This window comes from Mizuhopecten yessoensis, unplaced genomic scaffold (genome assembly GCF_002113885.1).
Source record: "Mizuhopecten yessoensis strain PY_sf001 unplaced genomic scaffold, ASM211388v2 scaffold11073, whole genome shotgun sequence".
Classification (NCBI taxonomy): domain Eukaryota; kingdom Metazoa; phylum Mollusca; class Bivalvia; order Pectinida; family Pectinidae; genus Mizuhopecten; species Mizuhopecten yessoensis.
In genome coordinates, this window is record NW_018408866.1 from 604,950 (window position 1) to 631,471 (window position 26,522).

The window sequence follows — 26,522 nt, forward strand, 5'->3', positions numbered from 1 at the left end:
TAATTGTAAAAACTTCCTCAACACCTTAGACTGTATCGAGAATTTGACCAATATGGCCTCAATTATTTGTTTACAGGAACATTGGCTCCTCTACCATGAACTGTATAAGCTGCGCAGTACGCGAAGAAAATTCTGCTGTTTAGGTAAATCTGTAGACCAACACAACCCACGTCCACCTACGCAAAGACCAAGGGGCTACGGGGAGTTGCAATATTATGGTGTACAAGCATTGATCACCTAGTAACTGAACTAGAAGAATGAAATGAACGAAAAGTATGTGTGGAAGTCAAAGGCAAACCCCGCCCACTTGTTATTGTTTCCGTCTATATGCCATGCGGAAATTCCAGGAATTCAGATTCTATGTATGAGGACTGCTTGATCATCCTACAGGAGATTACAAGGAACTATTTTGATACACATGATGTTTTTATCCTCGGCGACATGAACTGTGATCTCACAAAGACCTCTCCTCGTCAGTCAATACTAAACCGATTTATGAATGAGTGTGGATTCCAGACCGAGTACACCAAAGAAACCTTTGAGCATCCAAATGGCAGAGATAATTCGACTATTGACTATGTCCTAGTTCATCAAACGTACAGTCAGGAACAGGGCATGCCATCAATCGTCAGAATGGACGATCTTACCAGTAATACCTCGGATCATCATCCAATTATGGTAGTTGTACTCTACAACACTACATCAAAGTCGGATAACACTACTACTGATATACCAGCAAATCCCAGAAGGATAAATTGGAAGAAAATGGACAAGGCCAGGTATCAATAGTTGCTGTCAAAAAACCTTGAAGGTATTGACTGGGGGTACCTCTCAACTGAACTCATCACACTTCAAATTCAGGACATATTCTCCAGCTCTGCAGTTAGTGTTGCTCCACATACCACCAAGTTAAAGAGAAGTAAGAGGCAGATTTGGAACATCAAGATTGAAGAAGCTACAGCTTCTAATAAGGCAGCTCTTAGGCTGTGGAAAGAGCATAAAAGGCCATCAAAGGGTCCGATTACTGACAGAAGGAGAGAGGCAAAGAAGGAACTTCGCAGACAGAGGGAAATTGAGATAGGAAGAAAAAGGGATGACTATATGGGGTAGATTATGGAGGCGAGAACGGGAGATAGGAAAACATTCTACCGCCTTATAGATCTGGTAAGGTAGTTCACTTAGTGAACTGACAGTTGATGACAAGACATACAGTAATCCCAACGACATCCTACTGGGATGGAAAGAACATTTTAGTAAATTAGCTAGACCAGACCCGTCCAAGGATCACACCGACCAATGCAGGATGGGTGATATACAGTTTGACATCGAAGTAATAAAATCCATATGCCAGGGGCAAAATCCAACCAGCGATGAAATGATAGTCCCCAGGATAGTCGAGGATGCAGTCTCGAGCCTAAATACCAACAAGGCTGAGGATGTATTCAACTTATCCGCAGGACATCTCAAGTATGGAGGTATTAACGTTACTGAGGTACTTGCCACCCTATTTAACCTGTTTATAGCTGAAGGGAAAGTTCCAGACTGTCTGAAAATTGGCCAGCTTACTCCTATCTACAAAAAGAAAGGCAATAAGACAATTGAGGCAGTTTTACGGATAAGAATCCAACCTATATTTAAACCACAACAAAACGCGCTCCAACGGGACTTCACTAGAGGGATATCTCCCCTTCGTGCTGGTCTTATTCTGCGTGAAGCTTTAGCCAACAAACCTTCATCCAAAATATTTGTGGCGATGCTGGACGCTAGGGCGGCTTTTGACACAGTAAGTCATACTATTCTTGACAGGAAGCTATTTAACCTCGGCATCAAAGGAAAGATATGGGAGGTTGTTCATGATCTCAACGTCTCTGCAAAAACCTCCATCAAATGGGAAGGATCTATGTCCGACCACATCAATGTCCAACAAGGAGTCCGACAGGGGGGATCCTGAGTACGGATCTATACAAGATCTACATTAACAACCTACTGGATCGTATTGAGAAGTCAAGCCTTGGATCCAAAATTAGAACCGTGCACTGTGCGACCCCAGCATGTGCTGACGATGTTACGCTAATTGACCATACACAAGTCGGGCTTCAAACTCTCCTGAACATTGTGAAGAACTATAGTGAAGAACACTACTATACGCTCCAACCAGCCAAATGTGAAATTCTCTCAGCAAACTGTAAGCATTCAGTGGATGAATATGCTCTACTCATGGTCGATTGGTGAGGATGTGCTTCCTATTGCCACAGAGTCAACACACCTTGCGGTAATCCATCACAGCAACCCAAACAAATCGGCACCTGGCACCATACAAAAGAACATCAAGAAAGGGAAATGTACTGTTTATGGGCTCATGGGTACAGGGTTTCACCGGAAAAACGCGCGAAACCCATCCACAAACCTCCATATACTTAACACGTATGAAGTTCCAATTTTCACGTATGGACTGGAAATACTAGGCCCAACAAACAAGAACCTGGAACCTGTGGAAACCGAATTTTGGAAATTACTAAAGCAAATATTCTCACTCCCTGGAAACGTGGCAGACGTTGCAGTGCATGTACTCACGGGAACGCTCCCATTAAAAGCTAAGATACACAAGAACATGCTGAACCTATTCGGGTCAATCGCGTTAAAGCCCTCAGTTGAGACGGAAATTGCAAAGAGACAATTACTTGCAGCTAACCCGAAATCAAATAGCTGGTTTGAAAAAATATCCAACTTGTTATCAATATATGACCTACCTAGTGCTCAGGATGTAATGGATTCCGACATGTCCTATACGCATTGGAAGTCTAGAATCAACAGAAACGTCAACGCCTATTGGGAAGCTTAGATAGTCAGTCAGTCAAAGTATTTCAAGTCCCTCAAATATCTAAACTGTATTAACTATAAGGCCGGAGTAATGCACCCGGCGCTATCCACCGTATCATCTGACAGAGGAGACATTGGAATAATGCCAGTAAAACTACGGCTACTGACGGGTACCTATCTTCTGCAGAGTAACCGGAGTGCCTTCAATCAAAACACTGAGGACCCCACGTGCCTTCTCTGTAAGCAAGGAGCCGAAACAAGGGAGCATTTTATTATGGATTGTCCAACCCTTTTGTTTCTGTACGTCAATCCCACCTTGCGGAATCATCTCAACATCTAGGTGACAATACAAGGCTGAACATGTACATTGCAGTTATTCTGGACTCGACCAGTGTTAGTACGTCTGACCCAGATCTGCGTGGAAAGGTGGAATTCATCTCGAGGCGGTTGTGTTATGCTCTTCACCGGCAACGTGAACTGTTTTTATCTAAGCTACCAGCTAACAAAAAGAAAGGTCTATAAGATATTGTGCCAGACTCGTGTATAAATGTATTAGTACTGGAGAGACTTTTCCCAAACAGTACTGGACACCAGCTATTCGAGGAGACCCAGGTTGTGTGTATATGACATTGTGCGTGTTTTTTATAGAGTAATAGTTTTATCACATTCCTGCCGCATGCGTGTATATACACTCCGCTATCGTACGCCTCACTAACCTACATTTCCAGCACACACGCAGGTGCACACGCAGGCATACGCACACGGGGAGATATTAGCCAGGTGGCAAAGGGATAGTAGTTAGCGCCTGATAAAGCAGCTCCTGCGAATTCCTCATAATTTTTTTTTTATTGAATTAATGTTATGCTAATGGTATTAATTGTATATCTATGTACCGTAAAGCGCTTTAGAGTGGCTTATGTTAGCTAGATAGGGCACTATATCAAATGTTGTATATATGGATATATAGAGATATTCAATGTTTTTCATAAAATAATAACAAAAGAGCAATTGACCATCTGTATTTGGAGAATCGTTCAACTTGTTCATGTCGGATGATTGGATGACCGAATGTGCCCAGCCCTTGTGTAAGTTTGGCTCCCGCACTGGATCAGCCCTGGTTTGTTGTTTTTCAAAGCACCTTAGAAACACTTACAAATTAGATATTGGGAATATTAAATCACTCATCTAGATATGTCATCTGCATAGTGATAATTAACTGAAATCGATCTGCCGTCCATATTGAAATGTTTTTTACCCTTATCTATTTTTCCTTCATCTTTCTTAATTAGCTGTTGCGATGATACAAAACTCTAAACAAAAGAAGTTCATAGATTTGTTTTGTATCTGTAATTACTCCATTCCATTTCTCAATGAAAAATTGAATTAAAATGATTAAAATCAGTCTGTTTAAAAGTGATGATGACGTTTCATGCTGGGCAATCGTAGCAATTTCAATGAAGACAGTCTGCGAAGTATTATTCTGATGCCAATAGTCATCACATACATTGTAACAAAAACATATGTACACAATTATTAATTTACTGTAAGAGAATTTACTGCATATTTTTCTCCAAAATAATTTGGTAAGGTGAAGAAACAAATGACGCAGCAAAATGCACCTTTTTAGAATAAATCATATTGTGTTAAATCAAGTAACATGAAAATATGACAGTATTCTGAGATGAAAACGCAGAAAAAATTATCGTTGTGTTTGAATATTCAGAAACTTTTTTTTTTATTTGATAATTGTGATAAAATTACTTCAGAAGAACTTTTTAAAAGTAGCACAAATGCCTGAAATACGTACTATAACGTCACATCAAAGATATCATTTATGTGAACCTGCCTACACTACAAAGTAAAAATGAGCACTGAACAGTAGGGATATGAATAAACAAAAATCAAAATATTCTTCATAATGTGGTATAGCTGCAAAAAATTCGGGTTGACTTCAGTGAATGTATTGTCAACACTACGATGACGCGTGTTAACAGTGACGTCACAGTCGCGTCACAACATGTTGTGAGCGTCAATTTATCATTTCAGAAACAGCAATTACGTGTGACTGGTATATAATATATATATATACGGACTTACCAGCATCAACTGATGTCATTTTGAAGCTAAGGACAAATAACCAAGCACATGTACCACATTGAAATAATTTTCAATTCGAGAAAAATGAAAATATCAAAATAATACATCGAAAAATTTCAGCAGTAAAATACAAGGTGTTCATTGAAGATGACAAATTAATTGTTTGTGCAGAAAAAGAACGCCAATGCAGTCACGGAGCAACGCATGTTGCCGGTTTTTGCGAGCCTGTACAGTACGACCGGAAGGACGAAATATTTTAAAGCCTTCATATTACGTCTTTGCGTATTGCAAAGTTATCTTCTCTTGAGAACATGTATTGATTGTTACGTCATTGGTTTGTGTGAGAAAATTGTGTCGTTTTCTCAAAAATTGATGACGTTACTCTCACAAACAAATGACGTAACAACCAATGTCTGCTCTCAAGAGAAGATAACTCTGCAATACGCAAAAGCGGAATAGCATAGAACCCATTCACTGTCATTTTCCCGTAATTTCCGTACATGTGTTGCCTTAACGGCTCGCACTGCAAAGCCTTAAAAGAGCGAAGCTTTTGTTGATCTCCGATATTTAATGATTCAGAAACTGAATGAGATAATACTGCTTTCAGAATGAGGCAAGATAAAATGTATTTAAAGTGGACTAGTCGAGGGATAACAATTAAACATAAACTCTAATGAGGTTAAGAACGACATAACAATAGGGGAGATCGGGGCAAATTCGGCCCATTTTTATTAAAGTCCGTTCTGGGAAGTATGGCAGCACGTCCGTTTTTGAACATTATTTAATTTTCCCTGTCGAATCAGCTTAATTATGATGTTATAAAGCATGCATCTTCAGATTAAACCGCCACTTTTACAACTTTTTATGCGTTACATGGGCCAAACTTGCCACACGGTATCATTGACCTATTGCTTTAATGCGGCTCTTTTTGAACATATATTCCAGTAGAAATATTAACAGAACCTGGTTGATGACAAAAAGGATCTTCAGAAAACATCCGCAAAAACTGAAATTAAAAAGTCATGAAGCACCGACAAAGAGATAAATGCAACGGCAATCAGTTCCAAGATTTTCCGGTTATCTTTTATCCTTCCGGAAATAACCGATGAAGGCCGATGGAGTTTGACGTTCTTGTGAGGTCAGAGTATGATAATCTCTGAGCGACGTTTCATGCCTGCTAGTATCAAAATTTATGTGATAGATTTTTTCACTCAGAATGTATATCATTTGTTATCTAAATAAACAAGTAATAAAATCTGAAGATGGTTTTCACTATATGAAGATATTCATGTATGGGTTGAAACACAATTGTCTTCGCTTCAAGGATGCACTTCCTGTTTTCCCACTGGACGTCTGCTTCCGGACGAATTTTTTTAAAGGCAACGGGTAGAAAAGGGAAGCAACTTTGTTTACGCACGCATGTGTTACCATTAAAGAGCTTCGCTCGGGCGCCTACAGCCCCCGAGAGCTACGCTCTTATTAATGATATATTTCCCAATAAACTATCAAGAAACCAAATAACCCAAAGTTTATATTTTTTGATTCCTTAATAAGAAATGCTTCAATTTAAGTATATTATCAAAAACATATGCATAGATGTTTTTTTTCATATAATATACTCACGGGGGTTAGATACAAATGTCTGAAAATACACATATATATGCTATACTGATAATGATTACAGTGTATGCGTAGGTGTGCAGTGGCCCACATATGTATAGCATATGTGTATCTTAAACATTGTTATAACGAAACCCTAGCTATGGTGATTTCCAAGCACTAATTTTGGAATGGGTGTAAAGAAAACGTACACATTTATTGTGCGATGCACACATTTCATCGTATGATTTATAATGTCAGCTTTTTGGATATGTTTGTCACAAGTATTACAATGTAGAAAAAGGCATTGATAGTAAAATTTATCATGAACTGGAACAGGTCGGTCTGACATTTGGATAACTCTAACGTCTCTGTCTAAGCACATATTTATTTTATTATATTTTCAAAGGTAAAAATGAAAAGAAAGTTGATATTTTTCTACAGCAATTCAAAACATTTTTTGTTGTTAATTTCACGCCATAGATTTAAACTAAACGTAACATTGGAATGTTACAATAGAATATTGACTTTGCCTTATACAGTGATGTCGCTGATTCAGCATGCTTTGTATCAACGTTTTTATGGCAGGAGAAACACTATATGTTCACAAAAACTAATAGTCTTTATAAACACAAATGCCCAATTTGGCGACCATTTGAAAAATGAATTTGTTAAACCTCACCCAACATCAAAGTTTCAGCTTTTTTGATACTTGATAAATCACTAAATGTCTCATTATAGCAATACAAAAACATAACACATTCAGTTAGTCATCAGCTGGTGAGAAATAATGATGATTTTTTTAATTTAAAAATATGGGGTAGGAGTAGCCTAAACTGATCAAAATATTATTTTGAAGACACAATTAAGAAGAAAATAATGTTTTGTGCAAACATTCCTAGATTTTCAGATAACACACTTGGAAGATAATGTTTTTTTTTGTGATATCTAGAAGGCTTTCATGAGGGAAAATAAGCAAAATTTGAATCTTGCGGAATCAAGGGAAATTACAAATGTTTTTATTAATATTTCATTTTTTTAAAGCAAGTGTATATCAATGCTGGCATCCTCAGGGTCCCGTCTTTTGACCCCTTCTATGTTTAATATATATTGGTGATATATAGGAAAGTATTTCCGATCACTTTGTTGATGACACATTTCCCCTGTAATCTACATACGTAGTTCATCATGCTTAATGTCAAAATAACTTTTAATGTTGATATTTATTTCTGGGTAGTAAGTTCAGGATTACAAACTAAGGCAAAAGCATGTCTGATTTCAAACACGGGAACCTGACAATTTGTTAAAGCCACATATATATTTTGACCTTAAGTAAAGTAGGGTAATTTTATACGTTTTAGGGGTTTAGATCGACTTTCGGTAAAAACACCACCCTCAATGATTGTTTATATGTCATTGGGGATGGCATTTTTACCGAATGTAGATCTAAACCCCTTAAACGTGTAAAATAACTGGAATCTCGGAAAAATTGTCGTCTCGAAGCAGCTATTATAAGTTAATTATTATATACCATTAGAACTCACTTAATACAGAAAAAGGATGGAACATCTGCCTTACTTTGTACTCATAAAAAAACGCAACATTTCTCTAAAAATTAAAGGAATCGAGTCCCTCATTATCTATCTGATATTGTACCAGCTATAAGCATCTCAGACAACTAAAATTGTTAAAACAACTTAAGAAACTAGCAAAAGTACATACTGGAGAAAAGTACACATTTATAAGTGATATGCCTTTGTTAGGTAAGCCCATATATTATGGAATATGTTTGATAATGGCCTTAAAACTGTCACCTTTCTATGAAACTTTCAAAAAAGTCGCTTTTTACTTCGAACTACGTGATAAAAAATCTAATGCACTTTTGATAAAACTGAGGTATAAATGTGGTTCACTAAATTCAAATTTGTTTTACTGCAACTTAATTGATTCGCCGCCATACAGACGACCTATTAGTGTCAATTGAAAAAAAAAAAAAAAAAAGGACACTCGTTAGGGCAAAACAAAATTTGTTTCGGGTAACATGCCTGAAAAATAGGGTAGGTCGGTAGGCAAATAATTATTTTTAATTGTTATTTTATTTTCGTGAATTATTATTATGCTTTATTCCAAATTTCACAATAGCTTTTAATTTGTCAAGAATTGGGCAAGACTCAAAGAACAGGAAAAAAGTACACTTTCATGAGTGGCTGTGAACTTTGCTTGGATAATAAATGAGTCTAAGATAAAAGTAATTGAAAGGGTCGGCAGTAAAATCTAGGGTAAGTCAGGATACGTGAAACACATTTATTTTGACCTAAGACATTCTCTATGTCGTTGACTATCATAAAGCTGTTGCCATCCGCAAGAAAATTCACAACGGAATCATCTCTCTTGCAACAAAGTAGTAAATGATCAGGAATGACGTTATAAAGATTATATAATTAGCAGTCTATCTTTCCTTTTCTGCTGCTGTGCGGAGACGAGGAACTATGGATGACGATAACACTTCTCCCCTCATTCCTACAGTTTGTTTCAGAGCCTCAACGTTTCTCCTAGATCTCGTATCTTCTCTCCTTTACATTTCCTCTCTTCATTCAAAAGATCCATTGTTTTTTCTTATATCGTAGCCATTCTAAATGTTTTTTTTAGGTATTATAAAAATAATTCAACTAAACTGTGAATCAATATTAACATAATAGTCATAGAATGTTTTATAAAAGACCAATAACACAAAATGTATATCCATTTATTTTATAATCAAAAGTAACAATCATTAAAGAAAAATATGGAAGTAACTTCTAAAAGGAGAAGCTCGAGCCAAACAAACTACAAATTCCCTGTTTCGTGACAACATTTGAACCAGTATAATGTGCATGATCTATTTATCAAAATCGCGTCTATTAACGATAAAAAAGATACTTCAGTCAAAAGTTTCATAAAAATTAGCCGAAAAAGAATTTAATGACGGACATTTATATAACTTTCAATCGTGATAAAGATCGAAACAAAATACTGCTACATGATCAACACACATACGGGAGAGAAATTGCAATTTCTTTTCAACAAAACGACGTCTAGCCCTAGTTTTTAATAGAACTGGATCACTACATTGTGTCCATCGCGATCATACCACAAAGCCATCCCACTCCAATACCAATCTAGCGTGTACGAGTAGGTTCTGCTAATTAAGGTTCATTACATGAGGTCACAGGGAATTATTCATAATGAAGTAGACAGTATACCAATTTCGAAAATGAGTGGGATCCGTCCCGAATTAAAGAGGCTGCAGGTACGTTTTGAACTCTGATTGTTTGATTTTACCCATACAGGTTCACTTGATTATATCTATCTGCGGATGCCACAGCGGGGGACGTTAATTCGACGGATTTTCTTGTTGACGTTATTATCATGATCTCTTTGAAAAAAACCAACAACACGTTATTCATGCTCACATGATTATCTACTTAATTCAAGTGTATACAAACGCTGATTTTATAACAAAATATTGATTGTTGAATGTTGATGAACTGAACTCTTGTCTCTTTTACTTCAAAGTTGGTGATCGAAAATCTAACGCATTTTCGATAACAATGAGGTATAAATGTGGTTCACTAAATGCAGATTTTTTACTGCAATTTAATTGATTCGCCACCATACAGACGCCTATAAGTGTCATTTGAAAAAAAAGTCAACACGTTAAGGCAAAACAAAAGATTGTTTCAAGTAATATGCCTGAAAAAAATAGGGTAGAGCGGTAGGACATAACCAATAACACAAAATGTCCATTTGTTTTATAATCAAAAGTAAACAATCACTAGAGAAAAATATGGAAGTAACTTCTAAAAGGAGAAGCTCGAGACAAACAAACTACAAATTCCCTGTTTCATGACAACATTTGAACCAGTATAATGTGCATGATCTATTTATCAAAATCGCGTCTATTAACGATACAAAAAATACGTCAGACAATAGTTTCATAAAAAGTAGCCGAAAAAGATGGCTTTGAATGTCGACAATATTATATGAAAAAAATAATCAATGACGGACATTTATGTAACAGTTTAATCGTGACAAGGATCGAAACAAAATACTGCTACATGATCAACACACAAACGGGAGAGAAATTGCAATTTCTTTTCAACAAAACGACGTCTAGCCCTAGTTTTTAATAGAACTGGATCACTACATTGTGTCCATCGTCATCATATCACAAAGCCATCCCACTCCAATACCAGTCTATCGTGTACGAGTAGGTTCTGCTAAGTTTCATTACATGAGGTCACAGGGAATTATTTATTATGAAGTAGGCAGTACACCAATTTCGAAAATGAGCGGGATCCGTCCTTAATTAAAGAGGCTGCAGGTACGTTTTGAACTCTAATTGGTTGATTTTATCCATACAGGTTCACATGACCATATCTATCTGCGGATGCCACAGCGGGGGACATTAATTCGACGGATTTTCCTGTTGACGTCATTATCATAATCTCCTTGAAGAAAAAAAAACCACCCACGTCGTTCATACTCACACGATTACGCTGATTTTATAACAAAGTATTGATGGTTGAATGTTGATAACCTGAACTCTTGTCTCTTTTACTTCAAAGTTGATGACAAATCTAACGCATTTCCGATAATACTGAGGTTTAAATGTGGTTCAATAAATTCAGATTTGTTTTACTGCAACTTAATTGATTCACCACCATACAGACGCCTATTAGTGTTATTTGAAAACAAATGTCAACACGTTAAGGCAAAACAAAAGTTTGTTTCAGGTAATATGCCTGAAAAAATGGGGTAGAGCGGTAGGACATTGTTTTAATGAATTAATATTATGCTTTATTTCATATTTTGCAATGTATATCCACACATTACAATGGCTTTTAATTTGTCAAGAATAGGATCAGACTCCCAGATCAGGAAGGAAGTACATTTTAATGATTGGCTGTGAACTTTGTTTTGATAATAAATTAAACTTAGATACAAGTAGCGGATAGGGTCGACAGTAAAATCTAGGGTAGGTCGGGATACATGAAACATATTTATTTAGCATCAGGCATTCGCTATGTCGTTGATCATCATAAAGCTGTTGCCATCCGCAAGAAAACTCACAACGCAATCATCTCTCTTGTAACAAAATAGTAAATGATCAGGAATGACGTTACAAAGATTATATAGTAGCAGTCTATCTTTCTTTAACTGCTGCTGTGCGGAGACGAGAAACTATGGATGACGATAACACTTCTCACCTCATTCCTACAGTTTGTTTCAGAGTCTCAACGTTTCTCCTAGATCTCGTATCTTCTCTCTTTTACATTTCCTCTCTTCATTTAAACGGTCCATTGTTTTTTCATATATCGTAGTCATTCTAATTATTTTTTAGGTATTATAGAAATAATTCATCTAAACAGTGAATCAATATTAACACAATAGTGAAAGAATGTTGTATAAAAGACCAATAACACAAAAGTAATGTCCATTTGTTTTGTAATCAAAAGTAAACAATCACTAGAGAAAAATATGGAAGTAACTTCTAAAAGGAGAAGCTCGAGACAAACACACAACAAATTTCCTGTTTCATGACAACATTTGAACCAGTATAATGTGCATGATCTATTTATCAAAATCGCGGTACAAATGATAGATCAAACACAATTTTCATCAAAGAGTAGCTGAAAAAGATGGCTTCCAAATTTCGACAATATTCTATGGAAAAAATCAATGACAGGCAATTATGTGACTTTCAAATATATGATAATCGTGACAAATATCAAAACAAAATACTGCTACATTATCAACACACAAACGGGAGAGAAATTGTAGTTTCTTTTCAACAAAACGATGCTTAGCCCTAGTTGTTAATAGAACTGGATCAATACATTGTGTCTATCGTGACCATACCACAAAGACATCCCACTCCAATGTCAGTCCAGCGTGTACGAGTAGGATCTGCTAAGCTTCATTACATGAGGTCAACACTGATTAGTTAATTTTATCCAAAAAAATTCCCATGGCTATATCTATCTGCGGGTGCCACAGTGGGGGACGTTAATTCGACGGATTTATTTTGTTAATGTCATAATCATTATCATTAAAAAACGCTGACTATATAACAACATTGATGGTTGAATGTTGATGACCTGTTCTCGTGTTTCGTGTGCCGAGAAATTCGAAATCTCGTTCTATATCAGGTGTCTCATATAGCAACGAGATTTGAGGATATACCATATATCTCATATATTATTTATATGCTATCTTCTTTAGAAAGTTATATTTCTGATATAATTTGTATATCTTATATACTATGAAAGATATATCACATAGTATCACATAGTATCACATAGTATATGAGATATTGTATAAGTGTGTTGGGCAAATGATAAGCACGGCAGATGTTTCAAAGGTGCCCAATACAAATTCTTGCATGGCCGCATAATCTGTGGAGGCAAGCATCAGCAGCGTAACTGTTCCAATGCTGCCCAATCTGGGTTACGATCCGAAACCAAGCAAAATTCTGGCTCGGTCAACACCCGACCATCCCAACTACCTAACCAGTCCAATAACAGACAACAACGTAAGGCCCCTCAATAGTAAGCCTTTACCTACCCTATTGTTATTGACAAGTTTTTAACCTAACTACAGGGTTAAGATAAGTCAAAACTAAAGTTTCTCCGAGATGGTTTTAAGCATGGTTTTAGGTTGCAATATGAAGGGCCTCGCGTATTTCGTGATTCCAGAAATCTTAAGTCGGCTTTAGATGACATGCAAATGCTAAAAGCTAAACTTCAAAGAGAGATTTATCATGGGCGTTGTTTTGGACCCTACCCTACACCACCTTTTACTAATTTGCAAATCTCTCCACTTGGTTTAGTTCCCCAAAAAGAACCTAATGAATTCAGAGTTATACATCACATGTCCTTTCCAGAAGGTTCCTCGACCAATGATGGCATCGCTCCAGATAATTCCACGGTTGTTTATCAAACGATCGATCAAGGATAAAATTAATTAAATATCATGGTCATATTCATTTCTGGCAAAGACTGATATTGAATCAGCATTTCGTTTAATTCCGATTCATCCGAATGATTACAAACTCTTGGTCTTTAAAATTTATGACAAATTTTATTTTGACCGTGTCCTGCCAATTTGTTGTTCTATTTCATGTCGTTTGTTTGAAGCATTTAGCTCAGCCATTCATTGGACTTTAGAACATAAATTTAAAGTTTCTCGAGTTGTACATGTTTTGGATGATTTTCTATTTGTAGGCCCCCTGACTCTCGCAAATGTCTGGATGATTTAAACAATTTCCTGACATTTTGTTCCGACACGTCTATTCGCATAGAGCAAAGTTAAACTGAACTGCTCACAACAATTCTGACTCTTCTTGGCATTACTCTTGGTTTAGCAATAGTAACTCGTGTGTACACGTGAAATTATGATAATTAATAACTATATTTATGTTTTGTTTGTGTGTGTCTGTGTGTGTACGTCCTATGTTGTATTGTAAATAATCAAAAGTGAGTTACCTCCCTTTAACTACTTTATCGTTTACATTTATGTATTTTCATTTCAAAATATCTATAAAATGTATATAGCTATAGTTCTATAATATTATTGTAATACTCTAGCCACCTATTGGGAATAATTTATATAGGCTTGACCATAACACCATGTCAATAAAATCTGTGGAAATGAAAGAAATGAAAAGTGGACCACTTAGCTCTTTCATCTTGGACTGTAGAAAGATAACAGAATTCCACAGAGGACTTATCGTACACAATGGTTATATGGAAATTGAAAATGCAATGAACTATATTGTTTGATATACAGTGCATACAATTGTGTTTTATTATATCAGTACATGTACGTTCTTAATATTTCCATGAACATTTTTTGCTATTGTAGGCTGCTGGGCATTGGACCGGGTTGCTATTTGTGGTTCTTATACAAAATTTTAGTAGCCAGATTGGTGAACGTTCTAGATAACTGATGTTAATCAGTTTTGTTTATTTTATATGAAATGCATATAACTTTCATTTCCATATGCGTCATCTTATATTTATTTGTTAAAGATTCGAGTATATCGCATCATTGTTTTAGATTTGGCAAGTTTAGATATTTACCTGTATAGTGTGTGTATGTATATGATTACAGTACCAAGGGTTTGAAATCTCTACGTTGTTTTCCTAACCCATTTAAGACTTTAAGTGCATTGGACAAAAACTTTAAAAAATAAAGTTTTTATATAAAAATGTCGTTTATAAAAAAAATTGAAAATAAATATGGTTTGATAACTTTCAGAAGCATGTTGAGGTCATTTTTGTTTCCTTCTTGTACAAACGTACATGTGAACATTAATTCAAATGCTATTGTTTGAGAAAAGATAAATGTACATATTATTAAAACGACTTTTCACCAAATCCATAAAGATCCACTTGTAAGTATTGTTAATGTAGTAAATTTCCAGATCATTTTCCCTTGCAACATGATTTGTACTGAAAATATAAAATTAAGATATATCGTCATTCTTGATACGGATTGTCAGTCATATCGTACGCGTATAAACCATACATATATCAGTTGCGTGTCTTTATCGGGGTCCTCCGTTTTTCTATGAACTAGCGACGTAGGTACACTCACGCCAAACTGGTCGAAGGCTGACGAAAAGCGAACCACCGATTCATTTTATACCAAGAGTTTTCCTTTGTTCAATTATGGCACATGACAGCGACACCAATGTGTATAGCATCGACGGTTGAAATCTTGTATATTTTTATCCTATCCTTAATTTCATTTTTATTCTTGATTTTCATACTTCGTAAAGCCTTTCGTGGCACCAACTCCTGTGCTGACAGTAATGGGATTTATCCACTGATTAATCAGTTGTAAGTAACTTCTGACAGGTAGGAGTGTTGTGCTTGGTACTTCGGCATGGTATTCCAGTGAGGTAGCACTTTAACGTTGGGATACTTTCTGTCCATGTATTGTTGTTTTTATTTTGTTGTTTTTGTACAAAATAAGAGTATTTCACTTCAAGCTTAATTTCACATGTAATATCTTCAACGCTACCTTTCCATTTAGGCGTTATCATGTATACAATAGATGTGGCTGGTACAATGGCTGTTTGCCTGCTTACCTGAATCAGAACATTTCGTAAGGAGTAACATATTTCAGTAACATATGTGGGTTTTCTCTGGGTACTCCGTTTTCCTTCCACATTACGACCCTCGCGCGCGTAGATCCGGGCTAATACGAGTGATCAATATAAATTGTAAAAACTTGTTTCAATATTGTTGTAAAATAAATTCAGTGGCCGACATATGTCTCTTAATCAGATGTGTGTCCACGTGGAATTAAAAGGGACTCGTTAAGAAACCACAGCTGAAAAACAGACCTTGAAATTAAAGATGAAGGCTGTTATGTGAATAGTAGGCCATACTTGCCATACTTTCACAAATAAACAAATCGGAGATTGCATTTGTTTCAATCATTCTTAACTTTAATAAATAAATCTTGATTTACCTTGTAAATTATATTATACACATGATTTCATAATTGATTAAATTCGTATGCGTATACAGCCGCCAATAATTGGGCAATGTACCAATACGCTTGATATTTCGTTGTGTTGACCATGCGGGAGTCGGGCTTTCTTCGTCAGAGAGGTCCTCTTATTTGGAATCGCAGGATCCTTCATGGACATTGTTCACTCCCCTTGAAAAGAATTACAATATGAGAAATAAAATGTAATAACTATGATATGAATACAGATATAAATAAGAAATGTTATACATTTTGTAATACACAATCAAGTACTTTCATTATATTATTGATTTAGCCATAAATTATAAAATGTATATATAAAAAGCCGTTGTTCTAATTTTCTATAGTAGCAGTCTACTGCAATCCTCATACAACATACATTCCCTTTTTATCTACAAACTATAACTGTCATTTTAAGAACACTATAATTCATGTGCTGTAAAGCTCCTCAGAGTAATTTTACAGATTATATAGGGCGTTATATAGATGCTGTATATTATTATTATTGAGATATTTTTTCCTGTATCAAAAACTGTGAATTACGACACATCATATGTGTATAAATTATAAAAAAGCGCTAGAAGAAGAAGCGACGCTAAACGTTAATTCTTATGCATCTTTGTATGGAAAACTAAACACTTAACTTATCCTTAATTCGAGTAAAATTCAACTTTTTCACACGAACAGTTTTTATCACACGTATATATATTACTAGTGTGTCTGTAATACCATAATGTAGAAAGTTGTGTGTGGTCGATAAAGGCACTAGAGAACGACCATTTTGTACTACAAATCACTTGTCATATCCGATATGTATACTTTTGCATGTTTGTTTTTCATATGTCCACATTGATTGCATATTTTATAATAACGCAATCTGTGTTTATTCAGATTCATGAAAACAAGAGAATGTACACATACTGTTTATAAAACAAGAGAATGCACTCATATTGTTTAATCTAATTAATTTGAAATAAGTCGCTTTCACCACATTCGAGAAAATAGTTTTCGACAAAAGTAAATTATTTGCTCTGGGGGAAATTTGTCAGATACATATATCACTGAAGGATTATAACATTGTTGCCATGTATGTATACATACGCGCATTCTCTACTGCAGTCGTTGGAGTAGGTAACATCGTCATCGCCACAAACAGGCCGGTAGTCTTGGTTACAAACACATTCGTCTTCTTCTTCACACTCTCCTTCGTGAAGCAGATGGATATTGCTGAAAAGTGTAATTTCAGATGCTTCTAGTTGTAGTTAAAACATATATAGAATATATGTATAAGTAATGATAATGTAGATTCATTTAAACTTTTTTACAAACTGAGTACGCGATATTTCATTAGTAGATTTAAGAAATAACACTGTATGTGGGTGCATTATGGTGGAATATATAAAATATAACGAGCGTGAAAAAATGTTGGAAAAATAATTAACGAGTTATTGTTTCAACTATTATATTTAACCATTTGTTGATTTATCTATTCTACCAAGTAAAATGTAACGAGATCATATGCCTTTGATAAGCAAGTAAATTAAGCTGTTCTTTTGCGCGCGCTAACATTGGTCACATTTGTCACATGGTCTTTATGTCTACATTCTACACAACAGGCTGCGTGTTTTATCATTTCTGACCCTCTGCTCATTTAGAGCAGTTGTCGTATTTTGTCCATTTCTATTTCTATTCGGTCGACAGATGATAAANCCACATTGATTGCATATTTTATAATAACGCAATCTGTGTTTATTCAGATTCATGAAAACAAGAGAATGTACACATACTGTTTATAAAACAAGAGAATGCACTCATATTGTTTAATCTAATTAATTTGAAATAAGTCGCTTTCACCACATTCGAGAAAATAGTTTTCGACAAAAGTAAATTATTTGCTCTGGGGGAAATTTGTCAGATACATATATCACTGAAGGATTATAACATTGTTGCCATGTATGTATACATACGCGCATTCTCTACTGCAGTCGTTGGAGTAGGTAACATCGTCATCGCCACAAACAGGCCGGTAGTCTTGGTTACAAACACATTCGTCTTCTTCTTCACACTCTCCTTCGTGAAGCAGATGGATATTGCTGAAAGGTGTAATTTCAGATGCTTCTAGTTGTAGTTAAAACATATATAGAATATATGTATAAGTAATGATAATGTAGATTCATTTAAACTTTTTTACAAACTGAGTACGCGATATTTCATTAGTAGATTTAAGAAATAACACTGTATGTGGGTGCATTATGGTGGAATATATAAAATATAACGAGCGTGAAAAAATGTTGGAAAAATAATTAACGAGTTATTGTTTCAACTATTATATTTAACCATTTGTTGATTTATCTATTCTACCAAGTAAAATGTAACGAGATCATATGTCTTTGATAAGCAAGTAAATTAAGCTGTTCTTTTGCGCGCGCTAACATTTGTCACATTTATCACATGGTCTTTATGTCTTCATTCCACACAACAGGCTGCGTGTTTTATCATTTCTGACCCTCTGTTCATTAAGAGCAGTTGTCGTATTTTGTCCATTTCTTTTTCTATTCGGTCGACAGATGATAAACACTGACTGACGTTATGCTTTATGCAAAATGTTTATTTCAATCAATCAAACCCTTTAGCCTATCGACACTGCTCGTCAACACATTAAATCAGCATTTGATAGATTAACAAACAATATTTCAAGTCACCTCCGCGGTAAATTCAGCCGATCATTAAGTAGATATAGAGGTTTGTCAGCTAGCAAATCTTTAAATACATAAAATTAAATGGGGGTACCCTCATTCGACATTCCGAATAGAGTTGGTCTGTTTGAAAATAATACACGAGCGCGCATGGTCTATCGTCCAATAATCCATAGTTATTAACCATTGAAAGTTGGCGTTACATCGAATTGTAAATAACGGTGAATATTCTCCTTTGTTTAAACTATAATAAAAAGGACTAGTGAAAATAACTTAATAACCCTTGCTTATCGTCAATCGGAACTTAAATACGTGTTTGTTTAAAAATTGACAATGTTAATGTCATTCCATTCAAATGCGACGGTGAAACACGTATATCATTAACTTTTGTGACTTTTGATCGAAATTAACGTATAGTTTATCGACTATTAAATGAAGGTAATTTCAAGACTTCCTAAATAATAAAAGATATTTGAGTTTTGGAAAAATGGCGTCAATATATACCTTTAATTTATGTATTTTGATAATCAGCATTTGACAGATTATGAATTAGTGCATTTTAAGTGCAATTTGATCAAAGTGAGTAATTGAAGAATAATCATTTGTAAAGAAAAAGTCTTGCACTGTTCAACCGAATAACTTGGCATACTTACTTCTTACAATTTCTCATGCAATCGTTTCCATAAGTTTTGCGGTCTGTACCACATACAGGTTTGAGGTCCATTGAACATGCACATGCTCTATCCGGTTCTTCGTCGACAGTCGCTGTGAGGGCGACAGAAACACAGACCGCAAAGATTACCAATGTCAGTTTCATTATGAGGATGAGTCTGTCGGGATAATACCTGAAAAATAAGAATAATATATCAACATAGTCTACCATACAGTCGATTTAAAGAGTTGATAGACAAATTGTCAATGGAAATGACCCTAGATTAGTAAACTATTTTCACATTTCTGAAAAAGGAAATTAAATAAGTAAATAGATGAATAACTATATACATTGTGTTTAGTTTTGCGGATCACACATTGTACATTGTTCTGTCCTACACCATTAGAACTGACTAACAGTACATAATTTAACACATTTAGCATCTCAATGATGAAACAATATTAAGTGGTACAATGTCACAATGTATAAATGCTATACTGTTTTACAAACCTGTACTGGTAGTCTTCAGATCACTTGAGAACGTTTACTGGTCACCCCAGAGTAGCACTATTTATAGGCAGTCATTTCAGTTCATCATCAATTATATACAGATGATACACGTTTATGAATATAAACATTGGTCAGGCAAGTAACATACTTACAAAAGCCTCGGGCCCCTTGGCTTGTTTACATGGCAGCACATTTAGATGTAAGTGTAACACATTTGAACCCCAAACAAAACCACGATGTATTGTATCAAGTTACAGATTTTTTCAGGTAGCTTTTTGTTGTTTTGAAATTTGAATTTTTCATCATCTCCTGTTGTTAAATACTTTATTGATTTAGACCTTGTGTTTTGTCGCTGAAATATTAAATTACTCCATTTTATTTAGTTTAAGCATTTTAATGCAATTTCACAGGTGTTATTGTAACCCGATTTTCGATTATTTGACGTCAGTGACTGACAAGATTAAACTAGTATTCAATGTTACTTCATTTGTTGGGGACTTTCCTGATTGTACTGATTTCCCCATAATGTTTGTGTGGGTTGATTATTTTCAGATTTTTATTGCTGATATCTCCTTACCTTTTAAAATTGATTATTTTTTATCATTTCAAGTTTTATTTTTTTTGTTGTGTGTCACTTAAAGAATACATTTGTAACGCTCTTTTACAAAATGTTATTCTTTAGTCGAGGGGTTATTGCCTTTTGAAGTGTAATGCTTTACGTTCCCACACAATTGTCCTTAAACTGGTTTGGTGGGGTAAAGGGGAGGGAGGGAGAGGTTGTCAAAAGAAGAAGACCTCAATCTTTACATCGGACATTGGAAGACAAGTGTCCTCATTGTTTGTGATGATATAACCATATATTTAAGCATTTGTTTAGAAGTGGTTATAGTTATGAGCCTCATCAAAACGATATGACATAAAAATGTAATAAATTCAAACATACTGTTGTGTGCTTGCATACAATGAAACACACGTTTTCCTCACCAACTGTTTTTGTCACCTACCAGCGTCATATTTAATAACATTTTTTTCTTTTTATCTGCAAAAATTAAAACATCATAATTTTCGTACAAAATGCATGAAATAAATGCATATATTACAGACCTATTTGCTTACTAGTCTATTGTATCGGGTTTTGGTTTAGGGAACTCGTAATCGCCTTGATAATAAAACCAAAATGTCCTCCTTACATTACCCTCATATATACGTGTAGGAATACTTGTAAATGTATAGATTAGGTAATGCTATGTATCGATAACCTGTACAAAGAATTTTCGATTACTACGCTCTTAAGTAAGATTATGTTGCTAGCAAAAAATAAATCAGAAAGAGACGACGATGATTCTGTAGTGAGGTTGATTTGTTAATCGACTAAGATAAGGAGTAATAACTTAGTATGTCATTGATTGGTGTTAATTGAGTGTCATCTGTAGTTATAAACATATTTTCATAAAAAATCACCTATAATAAAAATGCAATGAATATTCATATTATTTATTCTTATATTAAATATGAGATGTATGAAAAATTCAAAAAAGAAAGTTTAATTTTTATTTATTATTTTACATTCTTAGTTTTGATTAGTTTTGTAGACAAAATCAGAACATAAAAAACATGTATATAATTTCATTGCTAAACAGTTATATTTCTGTTAACATCACTGATATATCTCCGCCTATTCGGTTGTTTTAAACTTTGGTCTTTTACTAATATCTGCCACTGGTGTGGCTTAGTATAAACATTTTCACGAATGCGATTTTTTTTGTGACATAACTCACAATTTTATAAATGTGAACCAATTTTTATGTTTCAAATGGACAAGTCTTGATCCGTCATTACACGATATTATGAGCCGTCATTGGCAATGTTTGAATTTCATTTCCTGCTCGGCGATTTTATAAGTCTAAAGTCTGCTATTTATTTGAATTATATTCAAACGTACACAGGTAATATTTCATTGTTCGCACACCTGTAGAGCTGATTCGACGTGTTCCCCTGACCCGAAAGTTTATATTTGACATTGGTGACACATTCAGACGATTATCTCAAGAAAAAGAGCCAACATGCTATGTTGAAATTTTGATATGTTACTCCAAAGATGTTGCTCTTGACCAGGTTAGATGGAAAGTTGGCTATCACATATTGGGAATTGAAATTAATTGTTACAATGAAACATATAGTATATATAAACGGGTGCTTAACGGGAAAAGTTACTCTCTACAAAGTACCAGAAAAGTGAGGTTGTCTCTGTATGTCAATATGCTGATTACTTGCTTGTCTACTACCCATCCTTCCATAATTTGTTTATCTAGTTCGTATTTGAACACATCTTTTCATTTTCAGTAATTCTTTTTTGTATTTATTAATTTGTTAGTTAACGTTTACTCTTACATAATAGTCATTGAAATTTACGTAACTATCATCGTTTCCTTTAGGAATAATGAAAACTAGATTCATCATATTTCTCATGTCGATTTCGTACTGATCACATTCCAAATATACAGGGGGTACTTGTGATATCTTTGATTGAAATGGTATGTAAAATATCGATTAATCAAGAATAATTTAATCAGGATGTACATTGTCAGATATCAAGTCCCGAGTGATTGGTGATTTATTAGCATTTTTTATACTATATACAGATTATTGAATAACTATTTAACAAGACGGTTGAAGCCAATGTGCCTTAAGTGATTATCTTTTTTCTGATGCTTTCGATGTTTGTCTTTTTTCAGCTTAATGTTCATACTCATTTTTTCCTAATCAGCAGAGTGGCGCAGTGGAAGCGTGCTGGGCCCATAACCCAGAGGTCCGAGGATTGAAACCTCGCTCTGCTAAGATACATTGTGTTTTTTTTCAATTTATTTATTCCTCTTCAACAATATATACACATATCACGGACTTATTTTCAAACATTCTGAATAAATAAGTATGTCGAATATTGAAAGGATTTTTTTCAAAATAAGATCTTTCATAATTATCCAACACTTTCATTTTACTCTTCAGTGTAGAAAAAGAACATTCTTACTGGGCGATGAACATCAACAAGTTTTCATAATCAATGCAAAATTCCGTTCCTTTACTGTTCACATTGATATCACTTTGATGAATTTACAATGACAATTAAATGCAAAGTTACAGATAGTGTATACTGAAAAATAATGTTACTTTTAACAACATTTTAATTCAATAATTACATGTACAACATCATTCATACAAAATCGCATGCGGTAGATGAATAAGGATTAGACAGCAAACTCAAACTGTAGGTATGTCATCTCCCTTAGTTTTGTCTGCATGTATGGATATAATGAGTAATTTTGTTTAACATTGAAAAAAAAAAAAAAAAACTGATTGAAAATGACAATAAGATACGTAGTACATGTACATGTAGTCATTGAAATTTACATATCTATAATCGTTTTCCTTTAGGAATTATCAAAACTAGGTTCATCATATCTCTAATGTCGATTTCGTACTGATCAGATTCAAAATATATACCTATTTCTTTTACTTACATATGTAGCGAGTACTTGTGATATCTTTGTTCGAAATGGTATGTTAAAAATAATTAAAGAAAGAATTGATAAGTCAGGATGTACATTGTCAGATTTAACTCCCAAATGATTGGTGATTTATTAACATTTCTTATACAATATACAGATTATTGAATAACTATTTAACAAGACATTTGAAGCCAATGTGCCTTAAGTGATTATCAATTTGGCTGACCCACTTCAGCTAAATGTTCCTAATAATATATTCGTAATCAGCAGAGTGGCGCAGTGGAAGCGTGTTGGGACCATAACCCACAGGTCCAAGGATGGACACCTCGCTCTGCTAATATACACATTTGTTTCGAATTTAGTTCAATCCTTTCCATTTATTAAATGTCAAATATAGGACATGATTTCATAATTTCCTTGAAATGCACCGCGTCCAGTAATTAAATCTCGTTTCAAAATGATATCTCTCAACAATCCAATATTTTCCAAATGATATTTTGACTAATCAAATCCACACTTTCTTTTATTTTCCAGAAAAAATAGTTGTCATTCATAGAAAAAACACAGTAAGAAGAGTGTCGCAGAGGTCCGAGGATCGAAAACTCTGCTTTGCTAAGATACACAATTTTGAGGATTATCTGTGTCTTGTTAAGAAAGACGTGCGGGTCTCTAGCATTTGAAGTGAATATGCTTTCAGGATAGCACTTGAAAAATGGCTAGAAGTTTTGAGGTGTTAAAGGAAACAGTAGTGGTACCAAAAATTTCGTAATATACATTCAAAATCAGCACAGGCTGTAAGATACAATCAGCACATGGAATTTATAATTTAGATACAGGTGTTTTTATGAACTAGGAGCTTGCAAATAAAATTAGTTCGAAGCCAACAGAGAAGAACATAATAAACAGTCATGATATATGAACTTACCCAGGTTAATTAATTCTTTGATATTGACGGTTGATAATATTTTTTTCTATGCCTTCCAGTTTCTATTAAAAGATTGTGTGAAGAGTCGTATTTTGACAATTGCTTTTTTGTACTTTACAGGAATAGGTTAACACCCTGCACTTAGTAGAGGTGGAGAAAAACGTCTCACAGTCTTGTTTGAATATATCTAACAATCTCTGTTTTACTAAAACCAAAACATGATGTGTATTGAAGCCACCCAGTGCTTGCCAGTACTCCGACATACCAGTAGAACAGAATTCTTGTTGAACAGAAGCCATCCAATTTTTACAATATGTGTTCGATTCACACTCATTGTACATATCTTGATAACATGCATTTAAAATACAGTTGCTAGAAGTCAATAGTTTATACCACTTCAAAATTCTGATTTTCCTCGAAATGATAAGAGGATATCTAACCAGTTCAAAATAGATCATTGAGTTTGGTGTAGATTTTCGAACTCCTACAATATTCTTACAAACTATTCTAGATGTAGTTGTTCGATATAAGGCGCTTTGTGTAAACCCCACACTTCGCAAGCATAGTTGGCTACACTGCCGACATACGTGTCAAAAAGTGACAACAGTGTGCAAAAATTTAACAACATAGATTTCCATATCTTTTGAGAGAAAAATGAGCTTTCCTACCCTTTGACGCTAATTGTTTCTGCGTTAATTTTAAAATTACCATTACAATTGAGTTTTATTGATTTTCTGAAAACTACAATTTTTGTTTTTTTCAACGTTAACTGTTAGAGACCACCTCCTAGTATATAATAACAATTCATCTAACATTTGTGTTGTTGGCCGTCAACACTTTCCGGAGGTGTTAAGGGAAACTGACAAAGAAATACAAAGAGCTTACTATAAAAATAATCAATTTGAAAGAGGAGTGTAACGTACTTACAAAAACTACAACTTGAGTGAACAGAAAGGTTACAAACATAAAAAAACGATTAAAATAAAAGAGAGAACTCTTAAGAAAAAAGTTGATTACTTTTAGGACATAGGTGTCTCAAACAGATACATTCCTGGCATCCCAAAAACATGGCCTCCGAATCAGCCATGCGCGACTTCGTGGAAGAAGCTTGTGTGCATGTTATTTATGAGATACTTGGAACGTCGTAAGAAGAGCACAGCTTCGGCACAGTTAAACATCCTATCAGAGAATGCTGACTTACTTTTGGCCCGACGGCTTAAGTACGAGACCATGGGTTCCAGGTGCAGTATTTCCTTGTGAACACAGACCGGATTAAACTGAATGTTATGTGTTGGAACATTGAGGGGCTTATGGCGGAAACTCCGTACCTGATAAGCTGTCTAGAACAATTTGACAATGACCTGTGTGGTATATATGAACATTTGATTTGGGAACATAACTCATCATTCTTTAGTACATTTGAATCGTCGGGTAATAGTGTAATAGTAAGGGGCCGCGATGGATGGCCAAGTGGTTAAGACGTCGGACACTCTGCTACCATTAGCCCTCCATGGCTTGGTCGAGGGTTCGAGATCCACGTGTGGCGGTCACCAGGTACAGGCCGTTGGTCGGTGGTTTTTCTCCGGGAACTCAATCATTCCTCCACCACCAAAATCTGGGACGTCCTTTAATGAATATTTCTGTTAATATGACGTAAAACACAAACAAACCAAAAGAGTATAAGTAAAACCTGTTTACTAGTTGGACACTTTTAAAGGGGCATCACGGTGAAGTAACTTTATTTTTTGTCTTTTTTTTCAAATACTACATAAACATATCAAGTGAGACTCCTTATGGAAAATAACGATCGGATTTGGCTGAAATAGATTCATAAAAATGATTAAATCTAAGAAAATCATCGGTATTTCTACCTGTCTGACCAACGATTTGTTCTGGGATTTCCCTTTACTAGCGCATGCGCATAACACACCATTTCTTTGTAAACAAAATGACTGGCCGTGTGAAGTAAGCGAAAGAAAAGTGTTGTACCGTGTCAGCTACGAAACGAAAAGTTGCCAAATGGTCAAAAGATAGCGCAAGGAGTACGTTACGAAATCATTAGTGAGGGTGGGCAGTATTCAAAGGAGAAAATAACTGCCGTAGCAGTTAGTACGGTGCATGTATTCTTCCGGATAGCCGGTTAAGCTGAAATGGAATCGACAGAAATGCTAGCG

General features: G+C 35.0%; 2 protein-coding genes and 1 non-coding gene across 3 annotated transcripts; 2 read left to right on the forward strand and 1 right to left on the reverse strand.

Moving 5' to 3' along the window:
* Nucleotides 1-1,303: 1,303 nt before the first annotated feature.
* Nucleotides 1,304-1,951, forward strand: LOC110465402. The gene has a single exon (XM_021521184.1). The coding sequence runs from the start codon at nt 1,304-1,306 to the stop codon at nt 1,949-1,951; it is 648 nt and encodes a 215-aa protein (XP_021376859.1).
* Nucleotides 1,952-15,998: 14,047 nt separating this feature from the next.
* LOC110465363 (serine protease inhibitor dipetalogastin-like) lies at nt 15,999-19,960 on the reverse strand. Its single transcript, XM_021521127.1, has 4 exons — nt 19,918-19,960; nt 19,409-19,600; nt 18,027-18,152; nt 15,999-16,230 (listed from the first exon to the last, which is right to left on the reverse strand). The coding sequence occupies exons 2-4, from the start codon at nt 19,570-19,572 to the stop codon at nt 16,188-16,190; spliced, it is 333 nt and encodes a 110-aa protein (XP_021376802.1). The 5' UTR covers nt 19,573-19,600; nt 19,918-19,960; the 3' UTR covers nt 15,999-16,187.
* Nucleotides 19,961-22,682: 2,722 nt separating this feature from the next.
* Trnam-cau lies at nt 22,683-22,754 on the forward strand. Its single transcript has one exon. It is a non-coding gene; the product is annotated as a tRNA-Met (tRNA).
* Nucleotides 22,755-26,522: the final 3,768 nt, after the last annotated feature.

What these genes read in the sequence shown, in the direction of transcription:
- LOC110465402 (XM_021521184.1), top strand. Translation starts at nt 1,304, where the DNA reads ATGGGTGATATACAGTTTGACATCGAAGTAATAAAATCCATATGCCAG.
- LOC110465363 (XM_021521127.1), bottom strand. Translation starts at nt 19,572, where the DNA reads ATGAAACTGACATTGGTAATCTTTGCGGTCTGTGTTTCTGTCGCCCTC. An exon ending in TGCATGAGAAATTGTAAGAA is followed by an intron (nt 18,153 to 19,408) that starts GTAAGTATGCCA and finishes TACACCTTTCAG; the next exon opens with CAATATCCATCTGCTTCACG. An exon ending in GACTGCAGTAGAGAATGCGC is followed by an intron (nt 16,231 to 18,026) that starts GTATGTATACAT and finishes ATTCTTTTCAAG; the next exon opens with GGGAGTGAACAATGTCCATG.